The 14,422-nt window shown below is 43.1% G+C and overlaps 1 protein-coding gene across 1 annotated transcript; it reads right to left on the bottom strand.

Annotated features, from left to right (window-relative positions):
- Positions 1-3,136: 3,136 nt before the first annotated feature.
- Positions 3,137-13,864, bottom strand: MSMO1 (methylsterol monooxygenase 1). Its single transcript, XM_073577020.1, has 6 exons — positions 13,716-13,864; positions 12,993-13,287; positions 8,353-8,501; positions 7,677-7,803; positions 6,270-6,424; positions 3,137-4,650 (listed from the first exon to the last, which is right to left on the bottom strand). The coding sequence occupies exons 2-6, from the start codon at positions 13,239-13,241 to the stop codon at positions 4,452-4,454; spliced, it is 879 nt and encodes a 292-aa protein (XP_073433121.1). The 5' UTR covers positions 13,242-13,287; positions 13,716-13,864; the 3' UTR covers positions 3,137-4,451.
- Positions 13,865-14,422: the final 558 nt, after the last annotated feature.

Raw genomic sequence — 14,422 nt, 5'->3', positions numbered from 1 at the left:
TGCAACATTAGAAAAAAACAAAACAAAACAGAAACTGCATTGATAATAGCAGTTTTGCATAATCACTACAGTTCCCAAGGGAAGGAGCTTTGATGACATCAGGGTGATGTGACCAAATGGCCTTGTGTGACCCAAGACAACTCATCCAATAAGTTCCCCCCCCCTGGTTTAGACCCTTGGTAGGTTCATAACTGCAATAGTGACACTCCAAGATCATATTCATGTATTTCAGAAAATGCTCCCTTCATCTAACTGCCTAAATACTATTGAGCATCTAGGAGGTTAAACGTCTGGGATCTGAGTTCCCTCTGACCCCTAGATGTTGGCTGTATCGTACATGTGACTTCTGCTACTGAAGATGTTCTATATAATGCACTTCCTCCAAACACAACAAAAAACAAACAAACAGAAAAGTAAAATAAACAAAAGAACATAAAATGGCTAGGTATTTCATGTGTACGGAAAGGTAGACCTGATGGAGATTGTGTGGCAGGAAGGCATAGGATGAGCTTTGTAACACTGGTATAGCACGCCGGTCTCTCCCTTGGGGCAGCGTAGACCATAGTCATCAATATAACATATGGCCGACTAACGTGGTTCAACTTACCAGAAAACGTGCAGAAAAAAAGTTCTAAATGAGGGCCACAAAGTGAGACACTGTTCACTTACCTGACACTTTAGAATATGTCAGAAATTACATGATGGATTAAAAAACTTGTTGATTGGTCCATAGGCAAAATACACTGATGTATTTGGAATAAAAATGGCTTGCATACAAGGAAAAAAAACTTGATCTCATAAGCTTCAGCATAGTTCCTGTCCTGGATGTACAAATAATCTAATATAGACTCTGTTCAATAATTCTGTACCGCAGACAACCATGGATCAATGATTAACAATTTATTTCACCATTAAAAAAAATGAACAAACTTGAAGTTAAAAAACGCAATGCAATGTAAGTGCCAAGCTGTATCAATGCAAACCTAGATCCAGGATTATCCTGCTACCCATGTGCAGACAGGCTTTAATATACTGTAGAACAAATAAAGTAGTCTCAATGTACTGATGTGCCCTTAAGGCCAGGATCACACTACCATGTGTGATGCGAGAAACTCGCACGAGGAAATAAAAGCAGCCGCAGCTCCTGTTCTGAGCGCCGGCGGCAGCGCGGGGTGTTGATATGATACAGCAGTGTGATCCCGGCCTAACACAGAGAACCGAAGGCCTAGTTAATGGTTTCCGGGACAGGTCAGTCCCAGAACATTGCATGTTTCTAGATCAATGTGTCCACAGCCAAACTAGATGGTGTCATCTCGTAACCCCGAGCTTGGTGTACGGGAAACCGTAAAGACATAACGGCTACAGTAGACTGACCTGATCTCCTGGGTCAGATCTAGCCATCAGGAAGGGGTTTTATAGTCTTATGTAGAGTTGAGCGACTTTGGTCGGATCGGGTTTCGTGAAACCCGAATGAAACAAAATAAGTTTCAGATGAAACTCGTCCGACTAGAGCAAAACAAAGTCGGAGTTTCGTCCGAAACCCGACCCCAATGCAAGTCAATGGGAAATAAAAGTCGGACGAAACTCCGACTTTTTTTGCTCTAGTCGGACGAGTTTCATCTGAAACTTATTTTGTTTCATTCGGGTTTCACGAAACCCGATCCAACCAAAGTCGCTCAACTCTAGTCTTATGCAGTAAAAGCTTCATCATGGTAAAACAATCTTTATATACTAAAATCTCTGCTTGAAAAACAGAATTTATTGGACTCCCAGCTGCTTGGTGAGTTAGGATGCATCAGTGGAAAGACAATCTGTGAGCTATCTACGTGACCATGACTAGATCCCGGAGAATTTTTTACCCTCTGGATGGAAGGCTATTTTGAGTTTTTTTTACGCAGCATATTTTCGAAAAAATTAATCCATTTTACTTACATTGATGCAGATTTTCTGCATATCAAAAACTCATAGGAACATAGCCTATAGAAAAGTAAGTGTCCACCCGCACAAACGTAGGTCTTACACGTTAACCAACTATACCAGAAACCTGGGGAGCTTTTCACCATGCAATAAATAAGCTTTGTTTGTAGAAGACTAGACAACCCCCTAGACAACTGACATGAGGCACCACTTCAACGTCAGCGCTAGTGACACATTTTTTGGGATTACATAGGATACATCCAGAAGATCTGTGGCGCATTGAAGCACTAGTGTTGTGGGTGAAGATTTATGGAATCCGCTGAAGATTTCCTGAAACTGATCACCTTAGTCTCACATGGCCTAATATCTGGTCAGATGGTCTGGGCCAAGCAAACAGTAAAGTCAGTTCATAGATACATGACTCAGTGGTAATTTTACCAAAATGTATTCCTATATATCTGAATATGTACCGCAACAAAGGAAAAGGTCTCAATCCATAAAGTGCAAAATGCAATAAATCTTACAGGTTTATTCTTTGCAGTGTGAGCTTTTCCAGAAAAACGCAGAACTAGTCCAGCTGTGCCACACAGATCTGGCCAAGGCCTTATTCACAAGTCAGGCGCTATCGTACGAGTGCTTTCCGTGTTTTTCACAGATTGTACCCACTGTATATGGCGAATGGGGTCAGTCACATGTCCATGATTTTTTATGGAACAGTTGTTCCATGCAAAATTGATGAGACATGTCCGAACTTGATCCAAATGTAGGATCAAAATCTGCAATGGAAGTCTATGGGTCCATGAAATAAAAAAGCATAGTCAAAAAAAAAATTATAGTGCAGAAAGTGGTGAAACTTTTTCCCACTTACGAGAAAAACCTGATAAAAATCAGACTAATCTCTGATCAAGTACCACTATGCACTCTGGGTGTGGTAGAAATTGAAACAGGCGGGATATAGAGAACAATGAAAAATAACAATGTATAAAAAATGTTTTTAAAACAAAAAAAAAATGCAAAATCAATAATACTATTAAATTACCTTTATTAAAAAAATGGCACAACAAATAGTGCAAATTTAATAATAGATTAAAAGGCACACAGAATTGTATACATGGTATCATATGGTAAATAATTAGCTATATATTAAAATTTTCCCAATAACCATGATAAACTGGCTCCATTAATAACAGGTAAATATATTGCCATACAGTAAACAAACCACAGTAAAAAAAAAAAATTTTCTGCAATTGTGCAAAACAATAAAAGATAATCACTGTGAGCAGCTTTTGCATTAAAAAATGTGATGGTGAATGAACATCTCCTGACGAAGGAGAGCAACTCTGAAACGCGCGTCGGGGCGCGTTATCTCGGCACTTTATTTCATTTCTGGCTCATCAGGTAAATTGTCCTTCTAATTGTGTGGTGTTCCACTTAATCACTGTTGTTTATTCAATGTTCATTCACCATCACATTTTTTAATGCTATAACAGTGATTATCTTATTTTGTTTTGCACAATTGCACAAAAATTTTTTTTTTACTGTGGTTTGTTTACTGTATGGCAATATATTTACCTGTTATTAATGGAGCCAGTTTATCATGGTTATTGGGAAATTTTAATAAATAGCTAATTATTTACCATATGATACCATGTATACAATTCTGTGTGCCTTTTAATCTGTTATTAAATTTGCACTATTTGTTGTGCCATTTTTTAATAAAGGTAATTTAATAGTATTATTGATTTTGCATTATTTTTTGTTTTAAAAACATTTTTTATACATTGTTCTCTATATCCCGCCTGTTTCAATTTCTACCACACCTAGAGTGCATAGTGGTACTTACACCGGATGGTCTGCCATCCACTTGCTCCGGAGGGGATTTTTGGTATTTTAATTGTGTATTCAATTGTATTTTGAAATAGTGATACTTGATTGTATCCCCCACGGGTTAACTTCTAATCTCTGATCAAACTCTGCCCCTTTTTCTCTTACGTGAAAAACAAACTCAGGTGTGAACGAGACTTTACCATCAGAAACACTGACCAGAATAAGGTGCGTACATGAATTAGTGGCGGCAATCAGACCTCGCTGACAGACATCACCACATTTTCAATACAACTGAACTTTTTTAGTTGTGGTTGGGAATTAAATAATTAAAATATGCGCTATGTAGAAAAATAAAAACGGAACATTTCACAAAGTGGAAAGTCAATCATGATGTGGATGAATGTGAGAAAAGCTGAATATTCTTGCAGTCCTTGTATCTTCTGAGAGGCGGCAGTCGGTGAGTGACAGCCGGCTGTGCTAGTAGAGTGCTGCTCATTAAGGTTCTCAGTCTGACAGTAAGGCCCAACGCGGCATGTGTACAATGGCAGCTGCAATAGGAATGGTGGCCGATTTCCACTTGGTACTTGGATGTCCCGCACGCTACATACAAATCAGCGTGGACTCCACCTGCGATACATTTCAGATTTTATTAAGAGCAATTCACGATCCATATGATGGAGAATTAAGCAATGTTTTTAGGAAATGAATTATTTCATCTTCTTCCCGTCCTCTGTCTTCACTTTCTGTCTGTAGCTGTTGTATTGAGAGTCGGTGTTGAAGAGTTTGTCCCACCATGTAAAGGTCGATGCGTAGTTACCTACGAAGTTCATGTGATGGAAGTCATGGAAGCGTGCCCCGGCATAGAAGGGGATGAGATGCAGCGGATTTAGGGGAATGTCGTAACCACTAGGAGAGAAGACAGCGCGGAATTACAACGATGGAACCAAATCCATGTAATAAACGCCTACACAATCATCAGACGGCTACAGGTACAACGACTTCATGGCCACTGTGACTAACGCCACTGGAAAAACACATTGCGCCTCATTTCTCAAAAGTAATCTACTAGTAAGACCTATAGCAACCAGGGGGCAGCTTATCTTCCAAAGCATCTTAAGAAATAAAGTCGAGCTTTGATTGGTTCTATAGGTCGCAAATAGTGATGAGCGGAGTTGTTATCTAAGCATGCTCGTGTGCTAACCAAGGGTTCTTCGGTGTGCTCGAAAAAGATGTTAAGTCCCCACGGCTTCATGTTTCGTGACTGTTCGACAGCCGCAATACATGTAGTGATTGCCTGTTTGTTAGCAGTGAACAGCCGTGAGAAATGCAGAGGAGCACACCGGTTAGCACTTGAGCATGCTCAGATAACGCCTTATCCAAGAATGTTCACTCATCACTAGTTATCAGTTGTGGTGTGAAATATTATGGCCTAATTTTAAAGGCCTTTTACACAGGGTAATAAGTACTAAAATGGCCGATTCCGTAAGAGAACGATCACTTAATTATTGCTAGTCTCATCTTTTATGGTAAACTAAAAGCCATAATTGGAGGTAGTGTAGCCACTCGGCTAACAGAGGGTGTGCTGCTGTCAACAAACTAAAGGCTTTCTTATCAATGATCATTAGCACAAAACCCTTCCATCAAATGTTATTAAATGAGTGGCAGTCGACCTACACTTTGGTTGATAGTCAGCTCGTTGCGGAAAAGACTTATAATTGGCCAGGTGTGATTGGTGGGGATCTAAAGGACCATTTAGGCCTGGGACACACTTGCTCGAGTCTCTTGCATCAATACCCGGCACTGCCGCCAGCACTCGGGACCGGAGTGTGCGGTTGCATGTATTTCTATGCAGCTGCACACTCCGGTCCCGAGTGCCGGCAGCATTGCCAGGTATTGAGACGCGGGTTTCTCGCACCACACTCGCAAGTGTGACCCCGGCCTTACACTGCAAGTTCATTGTGACTGAGTGTTCCTAGGAATGATTGTATCACAATGATCTTGCAGTCTACAGCCTCATTCAGACGCCCATGTAACATGATCTGGGAAAATATCAGGCTGTCATATTCAGGTTGGGAGACCCGTAAGCAGTTCCTGCCTCACGGTTCGTCCACAGACCATGTCACACTGACCCTGAATGAGGTTTAACGGGAACCTGTCATGTAATATAACACTATTAACCTGCAGATATAGTGGTAATTTGCAGGTCAATAGCGTCGTGACACCGCGTGGCCCCGCTAATGCAACAAAAAACTAAAGAGGGAATATTATTCATATTATTAGCAATTATCGGACTGGTACAGCAAGAGGGGGGGACTTAGACAGCTACAGTGACAAAATTATTAAAAAATATCCCCTACTGGACTGATAACAGAGCAAAAATAACACAAGTTCACCAGCATCCATATAAAAACGACAAAAAGTTAAGTGGAAATCAATGTTTTTTTCAGGACGCATCAGCCTACACACAGCACTGGAGACAGGCCTCCGTGTAGGACACGTCACAAGACAAGTGGAAAACGGCTTACCTGTGAACATCTATGGTTTCCATAAGTCTGACGAGAACCCAGGCCCACAGGAGAATGACGTGATTGCAGAAGACCATGATGCCAATGAAAAATCCAGTTCCCAAAATGAGGGTTTCATAAGGGTGAGCATACTCCGCCTGCATCCCGAATGGCGACTGTGGGACACGGAGGAAGCACGTCAGCAAGTAGCTTGCAAACAAACACAGAACTTGATTTACAAAACTGTATGGCGCATTTTGCAGACAAATGCATTATCTGAATACTGGCTTCACACACATTTTTTATTAAATTAAAGGGGTATTCCCATCTCCAATATCCTATCCCAATATGTAGTTAGGTGTAATAATAATATTAGCAAATACCTCCTATCCTATTAGAAATGTAGTCTAGTTCTTCTGATTCGCTATGTCTCTTTCCTCATGTACAGGCATTGCAGGACCTTAGGTATCCATGGTTACGACCACTGATGAAATGAGTTAGCTAGTTGATAGTGTTAACCATGGATACCCAAGATCCTGCAATGCCGACACATGAGGAAAGAGACATAGTGAGTCAAAAGAACTAGACTACATTTCTAATTGGAGGTATTTGCAAATATTATTATACCTACTACATATTGGGGTAGGATCTCAGAGATGGGAATACACCTTTAAATTGACTTTTCTTGAACTGATAAACTCCGATTTTAAGACCACAGAATTTACGCAACATGGCATCACGGCCTAAGGGCTATAGTAAGATGTACAACAAATTACAAAGGACCGTGGCTCTGGTCACGTAGCACGCTGTGGGTATGGCATTTTTCCATATGGGAAAAAAAAAAAAAAAACACAAGTACAAACTACTGCAAAGTAAGGGCTGCTCCGAAAAACATTTGTAAAAAAAAATATAATCAAAAACACAGAGTGCTGAGAAACAATGACCTAAATGGGGTGAGATTAAAGGGAATCTGTCAGCAGGTTTTTGCTATGTAATCTGAAGACAGCATGACGTATGGGTTAAAACACAGATTTCAGCAATGCCTCTCTTATTAAGCTCAGTCATTTTGTTTGCTTGCAATGATTGTCTGAGCACCAGAAGCTTATCATGGCTGGGACACAGCAGCACAGCGCATGCTAGTCAGACACGCCCCTCCTGTGATAGGCAGCTCACCGTTTATGGACATTGTATATAGAGACTGGCGAGGGCTGGGTCAGCTGTGATGTGGGCGGGGTTAGCTTCCTCAGCTCTGCTGCAGTGCTACATCCAAGTCTAAATCTGCACCCAGTAATATAAGTGAGACATTGTTGGATTCAGCTTTTCTTTGCCTACACCAGGCTGCTCTCAGATGAGGTAGCAAAAACCTGCTGAGAGATTCCCTTTAAGAGTGCAGTACAGCTCTGCACTATAGACAAACTCTGAACTTACCGCAAACTCATGATGCACTTTGTGGATATGCTTGTAAATGCTCTTATGGTGCAGGAGACGATGCAGGAAATAATGCCAGGCGTCTTCAATGACTGCACAGCCAAAACACTGCGCACATAATGTATACCTACAAGAAAAGACAACATTGGTAAGGAGGTGACACAGCTTTGGTCAAGGACTTGGGCTTAAAGGGCTTCTCTCAGCATAGCAATTCAGGAGCGCTCCGCACTTCAGCCTCCAGACTTCGTGTTTGCTGGGGGCAATGTGCTGCTCATGACGGAAGGTTTGGCCAGTGGCTGGCTGAGCTCCCGGCCCGAACAGCGCGCTCTCCGATGCTGTAACAGACGAGCGCACAAGCTCGACCCAGGCAGTTTCTGAGCAGGGCTTGCAAGCTACATAGCAGAGAGCTTGTAAGCACTGTGCGCCTTGTCTAAGATAGCAGCCAGCTCTGATAGACTGCAGAGGTGATCGGTAACCGTTGGTAACGAGCGGTGAACTAGGGAATTTTAAAAAAAACACCTTCATTCTTGAGAATGGTGAGGATATGTCGCCAAGTTGCTTGATTTTACATGGACTTTGCATTTTAACCATCTATGATATGGGGACACTGCTAGTATACAAACCATAATACTGAATATTTTAGATTTACCGAGTGTTTCTTAGACCTGATACTTACCATCGAGGCATATTATCCCAGTCATATGGGATGTTAAAAAATTCAGTGAAGTAGTATGTCCCACAGATCAGCGGAAGCTGAATGCAGAAATGGTTGAACAGGAGCATTTTAAAGCACCTCCACTGGCCTTCCCAGGTCTCTGGTCTATCCTGCAACACAAGCAGAAGAGAAACTTTGATGCTGAACAAGCAGAACAACTTGTATCTCAGTTGTGGTTTACTTTACTTTTTGTGCCCTGAGCAGATGTTTTTATAGAAACCAGTGTGAGGTCGATACGATGTTTTGACCGTCTCTTATTATTGCACCATCGCAGCAGACAAAAAAAAAAACCCCAATTGTGGAGATTTTTATTTTTTTCTTGTTACGCTTTTTCCCGATCGGATTAAATCATTTTATATTTTGATAGATCAGAAATTTCTGAACACAGCGATACTAAATGGGGATTTTTTATTTAATGGTTTTATGTTTAATGGGGCAAAAAGGGGGTGTCATAACAACCCATCGGCACCCCACGATCATGTGACAGGGACGTCGATGGGCGGGATGTGTGACGAGCTTCCCAGGTACGGACTGGGGCAGAAATTCAGCCCTGGCATTTGAAATCCCACAAGCCCATGCTGTCCCCAAGAACCAGATGGGATACATTAATAATATTACCCTGGATGGAGGAAAACAAGATTTACTACAAGGCCAATATTTCTAATGATGCCTGTGACCTGCTGGGGTAAGTGACGGAGTCAGCGACTTTGTGCTCCGTCACTACTCTTAACAGCATGGGTGTCGTGAGAACACCGATTCTGTTAACAATGTAGCAGACAATGCGGCCCACGACCAGACAGGCCCTTCTGGCATTTGCCAGAATTGCCAGATGGCCAGTCCGGCCCTGGCACTTCCTGATGGTTAAATCCCGCTGTCAGTGATTGACAGTGGGATTTAACTGATCAATAGCCACTGTCAGAGAACCACTCCACACACAGCTGTTAAAGGCACACGATAGCTAATTAAATCAGTCATCATGTGCAGGGAAAGATCTGGGCTTGGCATGCGAGCCCACGCTAAAGGCAGGGAAACAACCTTTGACAAAAATAAATCAAAGGTCGTGAAGTGGTTGTTCGGTCTTCTGATGAAGACTGCAGAGTTCTGAATCCTTACAGTGCACACACTGCACGCTGTCAGGATTCTCCAGCATTACCAAAGAGAGGGCGGTCAGGTGACTGCAAGTATGAGAATTACATACTTCCGACCATATTCCAACTAGACGTGCCGGACCTTGATCAATTCACTTGTACTGAATGAGGCCGAGCAGGTCTGGCCGACACGTGACCACATGTACGGAAATCTTGTTGGCAACACCAACGAATCTGAACAGCGTGCGGTGCACACACTAAGGATTCCGAAGTCTGCAGTAACATACAGGGACTGCAGACTTGGCAGAAGACCAGAAAGCCTGTTACGGATTAGATCAGGAGAGTTAGGGCCCCGTCACACATAGCGACGCAGCAGCGATCCTGACAACGATATTACTTTGTCAGGATCGCTGGTGTGTCGCTACATGATCACTGGTGAGCTGCCAAACAGGCAGATATCAGCAGCGATTAGGACCAGCGAGAGGAGGGTAACAAGCGACGCACATTTAGCTACCCACTGTGTACCTTAGTTACCAGCGCGCTGGTGCAGGGAGCTGGTAACCAAGGTACACATCGGGTTTATAAGCAGCGCGCGGCACTTAGCACGCAGGTAACTAAGGTAGACATCGGGTTTTTAAGCGCTGCGCGCCGCTTAGGATCCCGACGTTTACCTTAATTACCAGTGCGCTGATCGCTGGTCTCCCGCCTGTCACACGCAGCGATGCGTGCTGGTCAGTGAGACAAGCGATCAAAAAAATGTCCTGGCCATTCCAGGACGATCAGCGATAACCGGCAGGGGGGCCGGTCGCTGGTCAGTGTCACAAAACTTGTGATTCAGCAGCTAGCGAGATCGCTTTGTGTGACGGGGGCTTTAGATTAGTGGGGGTTGGATTTCCGTCCGCCTCGCTTATCAGCTGATTAAAGGGACTTGTACGCTCCAGCGTGCTGCATGGGCCCCATTCATCATTGACAGTTTTTAGGATGAATAACTCTTAATTGATGACTTTTTGATTTGTGCCTTTTTTCACGCTGTCTTTGTGGTTTAGTTAGTTTTCTGTGTTTCAGGTCAAAGTGGCTTTTCCGGAGGGTTCACACCGATTCATAGGAATTTGGTGCAACTCTACTCCATTACAGGCCCTGGAGTCATTTTATGCACTCCACAAATTTTGCAACATTTTGGAAAATGTACGACCTTTGTCACTAAGGTATGGCAAAATAGTTCTAATCCAAACCAAAAATTTGTGGCTTTGTGCAAAATGCATGAATCACGTGCACCAGTTTTATGAACTTGGTGCAAAAATACATTAGCGAAAACCACAAGCCAGAAAAGAAAAGGGACTTTAAAAAACACAAATGATGAATCAGGCCTCATGGCTTCTATATCACTGATCTACCTAGTATAGAAGCTCAGACAGATCCACTTGAATAGAAGCGAACTGCGATGAGCTGCAGGACGAGGTTCAGTCACTACCACAGTAAATAGATACGAGAACAGAACCATTGTTCCAGGCGCAACATTTTAAAAAAGACATCAACAAACTGGAGCAAGTTCAGAAAAGAGCAACCAGAATGGTGACCGGTCTGCAAACCCTGTCTTATGAGGAAAGGTTGCAGGATTTGGGAATGTTTAGCTTGCAGAAGAGAAGACTGAGAGAAGACTTAATAGCTGTCTACACATATCTTAAGGGCTGTCACATTGTAGAAGGATCATCTTTATTCTTATTTGCACAAGGAAAGACTAGAAGCAATGGGATGAAACTGAATGGGAGGAGACACAGATTAGATATTAGAAAAAACTTTTTGACAGTTAGAGTGATCAATGAGTGGAACAGGCTGCCACGAGAAGTGGTGAGTTCTCCTTCAATGGAAGTCTTCAAACAGAGGCTGGACAGACATCTGACTGGGATGATTTAGCGAATCCTGCTTTGAGCAGGGGGTTGGACCAGATGGCCCAGGAGGTCCCTTCCAACTCTACGATTCTATGATTCACTGATACTTATCAATTAACTTAAATGGCCATATGCCTCTCTCATGGATAGAAAAGTCACCATGGACACTCCAAATACCATAAATCCTACAAATAACCCACGGAGTGAAAGTCCAAAATGGAATACGGTATATACAATTGAAAATCTTTTATTACCACAATACTGACAAGAATAATATTTATTTATCATTAATGTCAGTATTTTGGTAATAAAAGATTTTCAATTGTATATACCGTACTCCATTTTGGACTTTCACTCCGTGGGTTATTTGTAGGATTCATAGTAAATAGATATACCTGGAAACAACAAAGAGGATGTGGCCCAGCAGATCAGAGGGAGTAAAGATAGACCAGCAAATCTGAAGTCCCTGATAAAGCCCAATATACAGTCCTGCCCCTCTTACAGAAGCACTCCTCCCTTCAAAGTTTTTATCCTCTTAATATATTGCAGTCATCATACTACATATCACTGTACTTACAGTTGCTCATTTTACCTTTCTACCCAGATAATTCTTCTCTATGTAGAAACAGGAAGTCTCTTGTCCCTGCATTTATCATTCCCCTCTTCAACTCTTGAGCCATTTGCTCCCCCACTGACTTTTGCAGTGACTTATGACTTATACAAGGAAATTGACCTCCCGTTTCTACATGGAGCTTAGAAGATTCAGCTAGTCAATTTTTAATACCGTGAGGTCATAAAATTAATGGAAAAGTGAATATTTAGTTGGCTAGAAAGGTAAAATGAGCAATTGTAAGTACACAGTGCTATATAATATGATGAGTGCAATATATTTAGAAGATAAAAATGCTTATAGGATGAGCTCTACTTTAATGTATATGAAAAAAAAATGAATAGGTTATGGAAATAGTCAAGCACGTGCAGCAACCTTGGTTGCAATATAGTGACCAGAAGCAACCTTTCACCAGGTACGTGCAAATTCCAGAGATGGGATCCACATATACCGGACACTTATGGCATACTTTGTGGCTAAAATGAGAAAACCCCTTAAAAAAAAAAAAAAAGTTTTTGCTACCTATTTTGAGAGCAGCATACTGTAGTAGCACAGACCCTGATTCCAGCGATGTATCACTTACTCGGCTGCTTGGTGTGGCTTTGATTAAATCAGTTATGAGCAGGAGATTTTCAGTAAAGGACTAGTGAGCCTGCTGCCATGTAGTCCTTCATATAAACCCGCCTCCACCACTGATTGGCAGCTTTCTGCCTATGCACAGTGAAGACAGAAAGCTGTCAATCAGTGGAGTGGGCTGGGTTATACACAGCTCAGCATTCAGAGAACTGCTACCAGATCTGCAGCAGATAAACTGCAGCAAGCAACCTAGTATGTGCTACATTGCTGGAATCAGGGTCTCTGTCTCTACAGCAGGCTGCTCTCAGGCTAGGTAGAAAAATCCTGGTGCCAGATTCCTTTTAGGTAGTGATCATGGGGGCAGCCCGTCCCATTGTAGTACACCACACGCAGCCTCACATCCCCCTACATAACACACAGTAAATGCAGAGTACAGACCTGCTGGATTTTAAACCTCTGCATAAAAGGGATGAACTGAAACAGGAAAGCGGGCAAACAGAAGAGGAAGTAGATCAGCTCATGGACGATGAGGGATCCCCACGTGGCGATCTGGAACTTGGTGTAGTTCTCCAGCATGTAGGTCCAGGCGTGCTTAAAGGGCTCCTGCAGAGGATTGTCTGGCAGCAGAGAGTCAATGTATTCCACCGCCAGATACGCGGAGCTGAGGACGCTGCCGTTAGAGGCCATGGCTGATCCCTGGGACACGACAGGCAGGCGGAGATGTCAGGGGATCCTGCAATGGAAGACAAGATCAAGTCAATCACTGTAAGCAACAGAATCAGCCACCGGATGTCAGAACACAAACATTACTAAATGGACCGCTTACACCTGATGAGGCTGGAGTATTTACTTTACAAGTCCACTTCAGAATGCGTCAATAAAGCTAACATTTATAAGACCGATAGAACTGATTACTTTGTATCAGGCAATAAAACTTGTAAAATGAATTATACAGCCATTATCATATGGGTTTCCAAAATAAGTACACCAGTATCATCAGGAGTAAGAGATTGATGTAAAGTATACAGTATGTATTGGCAAATTAGTAACAGTGATGTACAAGCAGCACAACACACATGTAATGTATGTACAGTATCAGATCCCAGACTGTCCACACACCAGCAGCACTATCTGTGCCGTCACACACATGCAGGCGCTCACCTCTCCCAGGTCACTGCCGTCTGACAGCCGCACAGCACACGCGACTCTTATATGATCAAGTCTTCTTCTCTTCAGCACCGGAACAGAGAAGTCCCAGCTGTCACGCAAACACCGAGCGATCGTTTTCCTCAGCTCTGATTGGCTGCTCATGCTACGGTCTACCACGTCACTGGTGCGGTAGAGGTCTTCATTGGACAGCGGCATGGAGTGAGCCTAGGCAGACTCTCGCTGTTAGCCAATCCGTGAGCGCGGTTAGATGTGTTCTCCACGCCGTTGTCACGCCCCCTCTGTCAGATGTTCGGTCTCCACCTGGGAAGGAGGCGCGGGCGCAGACACCGCACCACATGTTAGTACGGTCACCATGGTGACAGCTAAGCATTAGAAGGCGGGAAAACCAGTGCAGTCACGTACCTGGCGTATAAGGCATAGAACAGGAAGCGCTGTAAGCAGACGAGTAATATTGTACAATGGCAGAAGGCAGCAGAGTGCAGCACAGGTAGCACTGGGACTGTACTAGTAATAGGTATGTGTACAATGGCAGAAGGCGGCAGAGTGCAGCACAGGTAGCGCTGGGACTGTACTAGTAATAGGTATGTGTACAATGGCAGAAGGCAGCAGAGTGCAGCACAGGTAGCGCTGGGACTGCACTAGAAATAGGTATGTGTACAATGGCAGAAGGCGGCAGAGTGCAGCACAGGTAGCGCTGG

Source organism: Dendrobates tinctorius, unplaced genomic scaffold (genome assembly GCF_039654945.1).
Source record: "Dendrobates tinctorius isolate UK_male_01 unplaced genomic scaffold, ASM3965494v1 ptg000008l, whole genome shotgun sequence".
Lineage (NCBI taxonomy): Eukaryota > Metazoa > Chordata > Amphibia > Anura > Dendrobatidae > Dendrobates > Dendrobates tinctorius.
Note: the sequence above shows the minus strand (reverse complement) of the source record. Positions and strands in the feature narration are given on the sequence as shown.

Excerpts from the sequence above, each read along its gene's own strand:
- MSMO1 (XM_073577020.1), bottom strand. The coding sequence starts at position 13,241 with ATGGCCTCTAACGGCAGCGTCCTCAGCTCCGCGTATCTGGCGGTGGAA. Across the intron at positions 8,502-12,992 it reads AGAGGTTTAAAATCCAGCAG|GATAGACCAGAGACCTGGGA; the intron begins GTCTGTACTCTG and ends CTTGTGTTGCAG. Across the intron at positions 6,425-7,676 it reads AAGTGCATCATGAGTTTGCG|TCGCCATTCGGGATGCAGGC; the intron begins GTAAGTTCAGAG and ends CGTGTCCCACAG.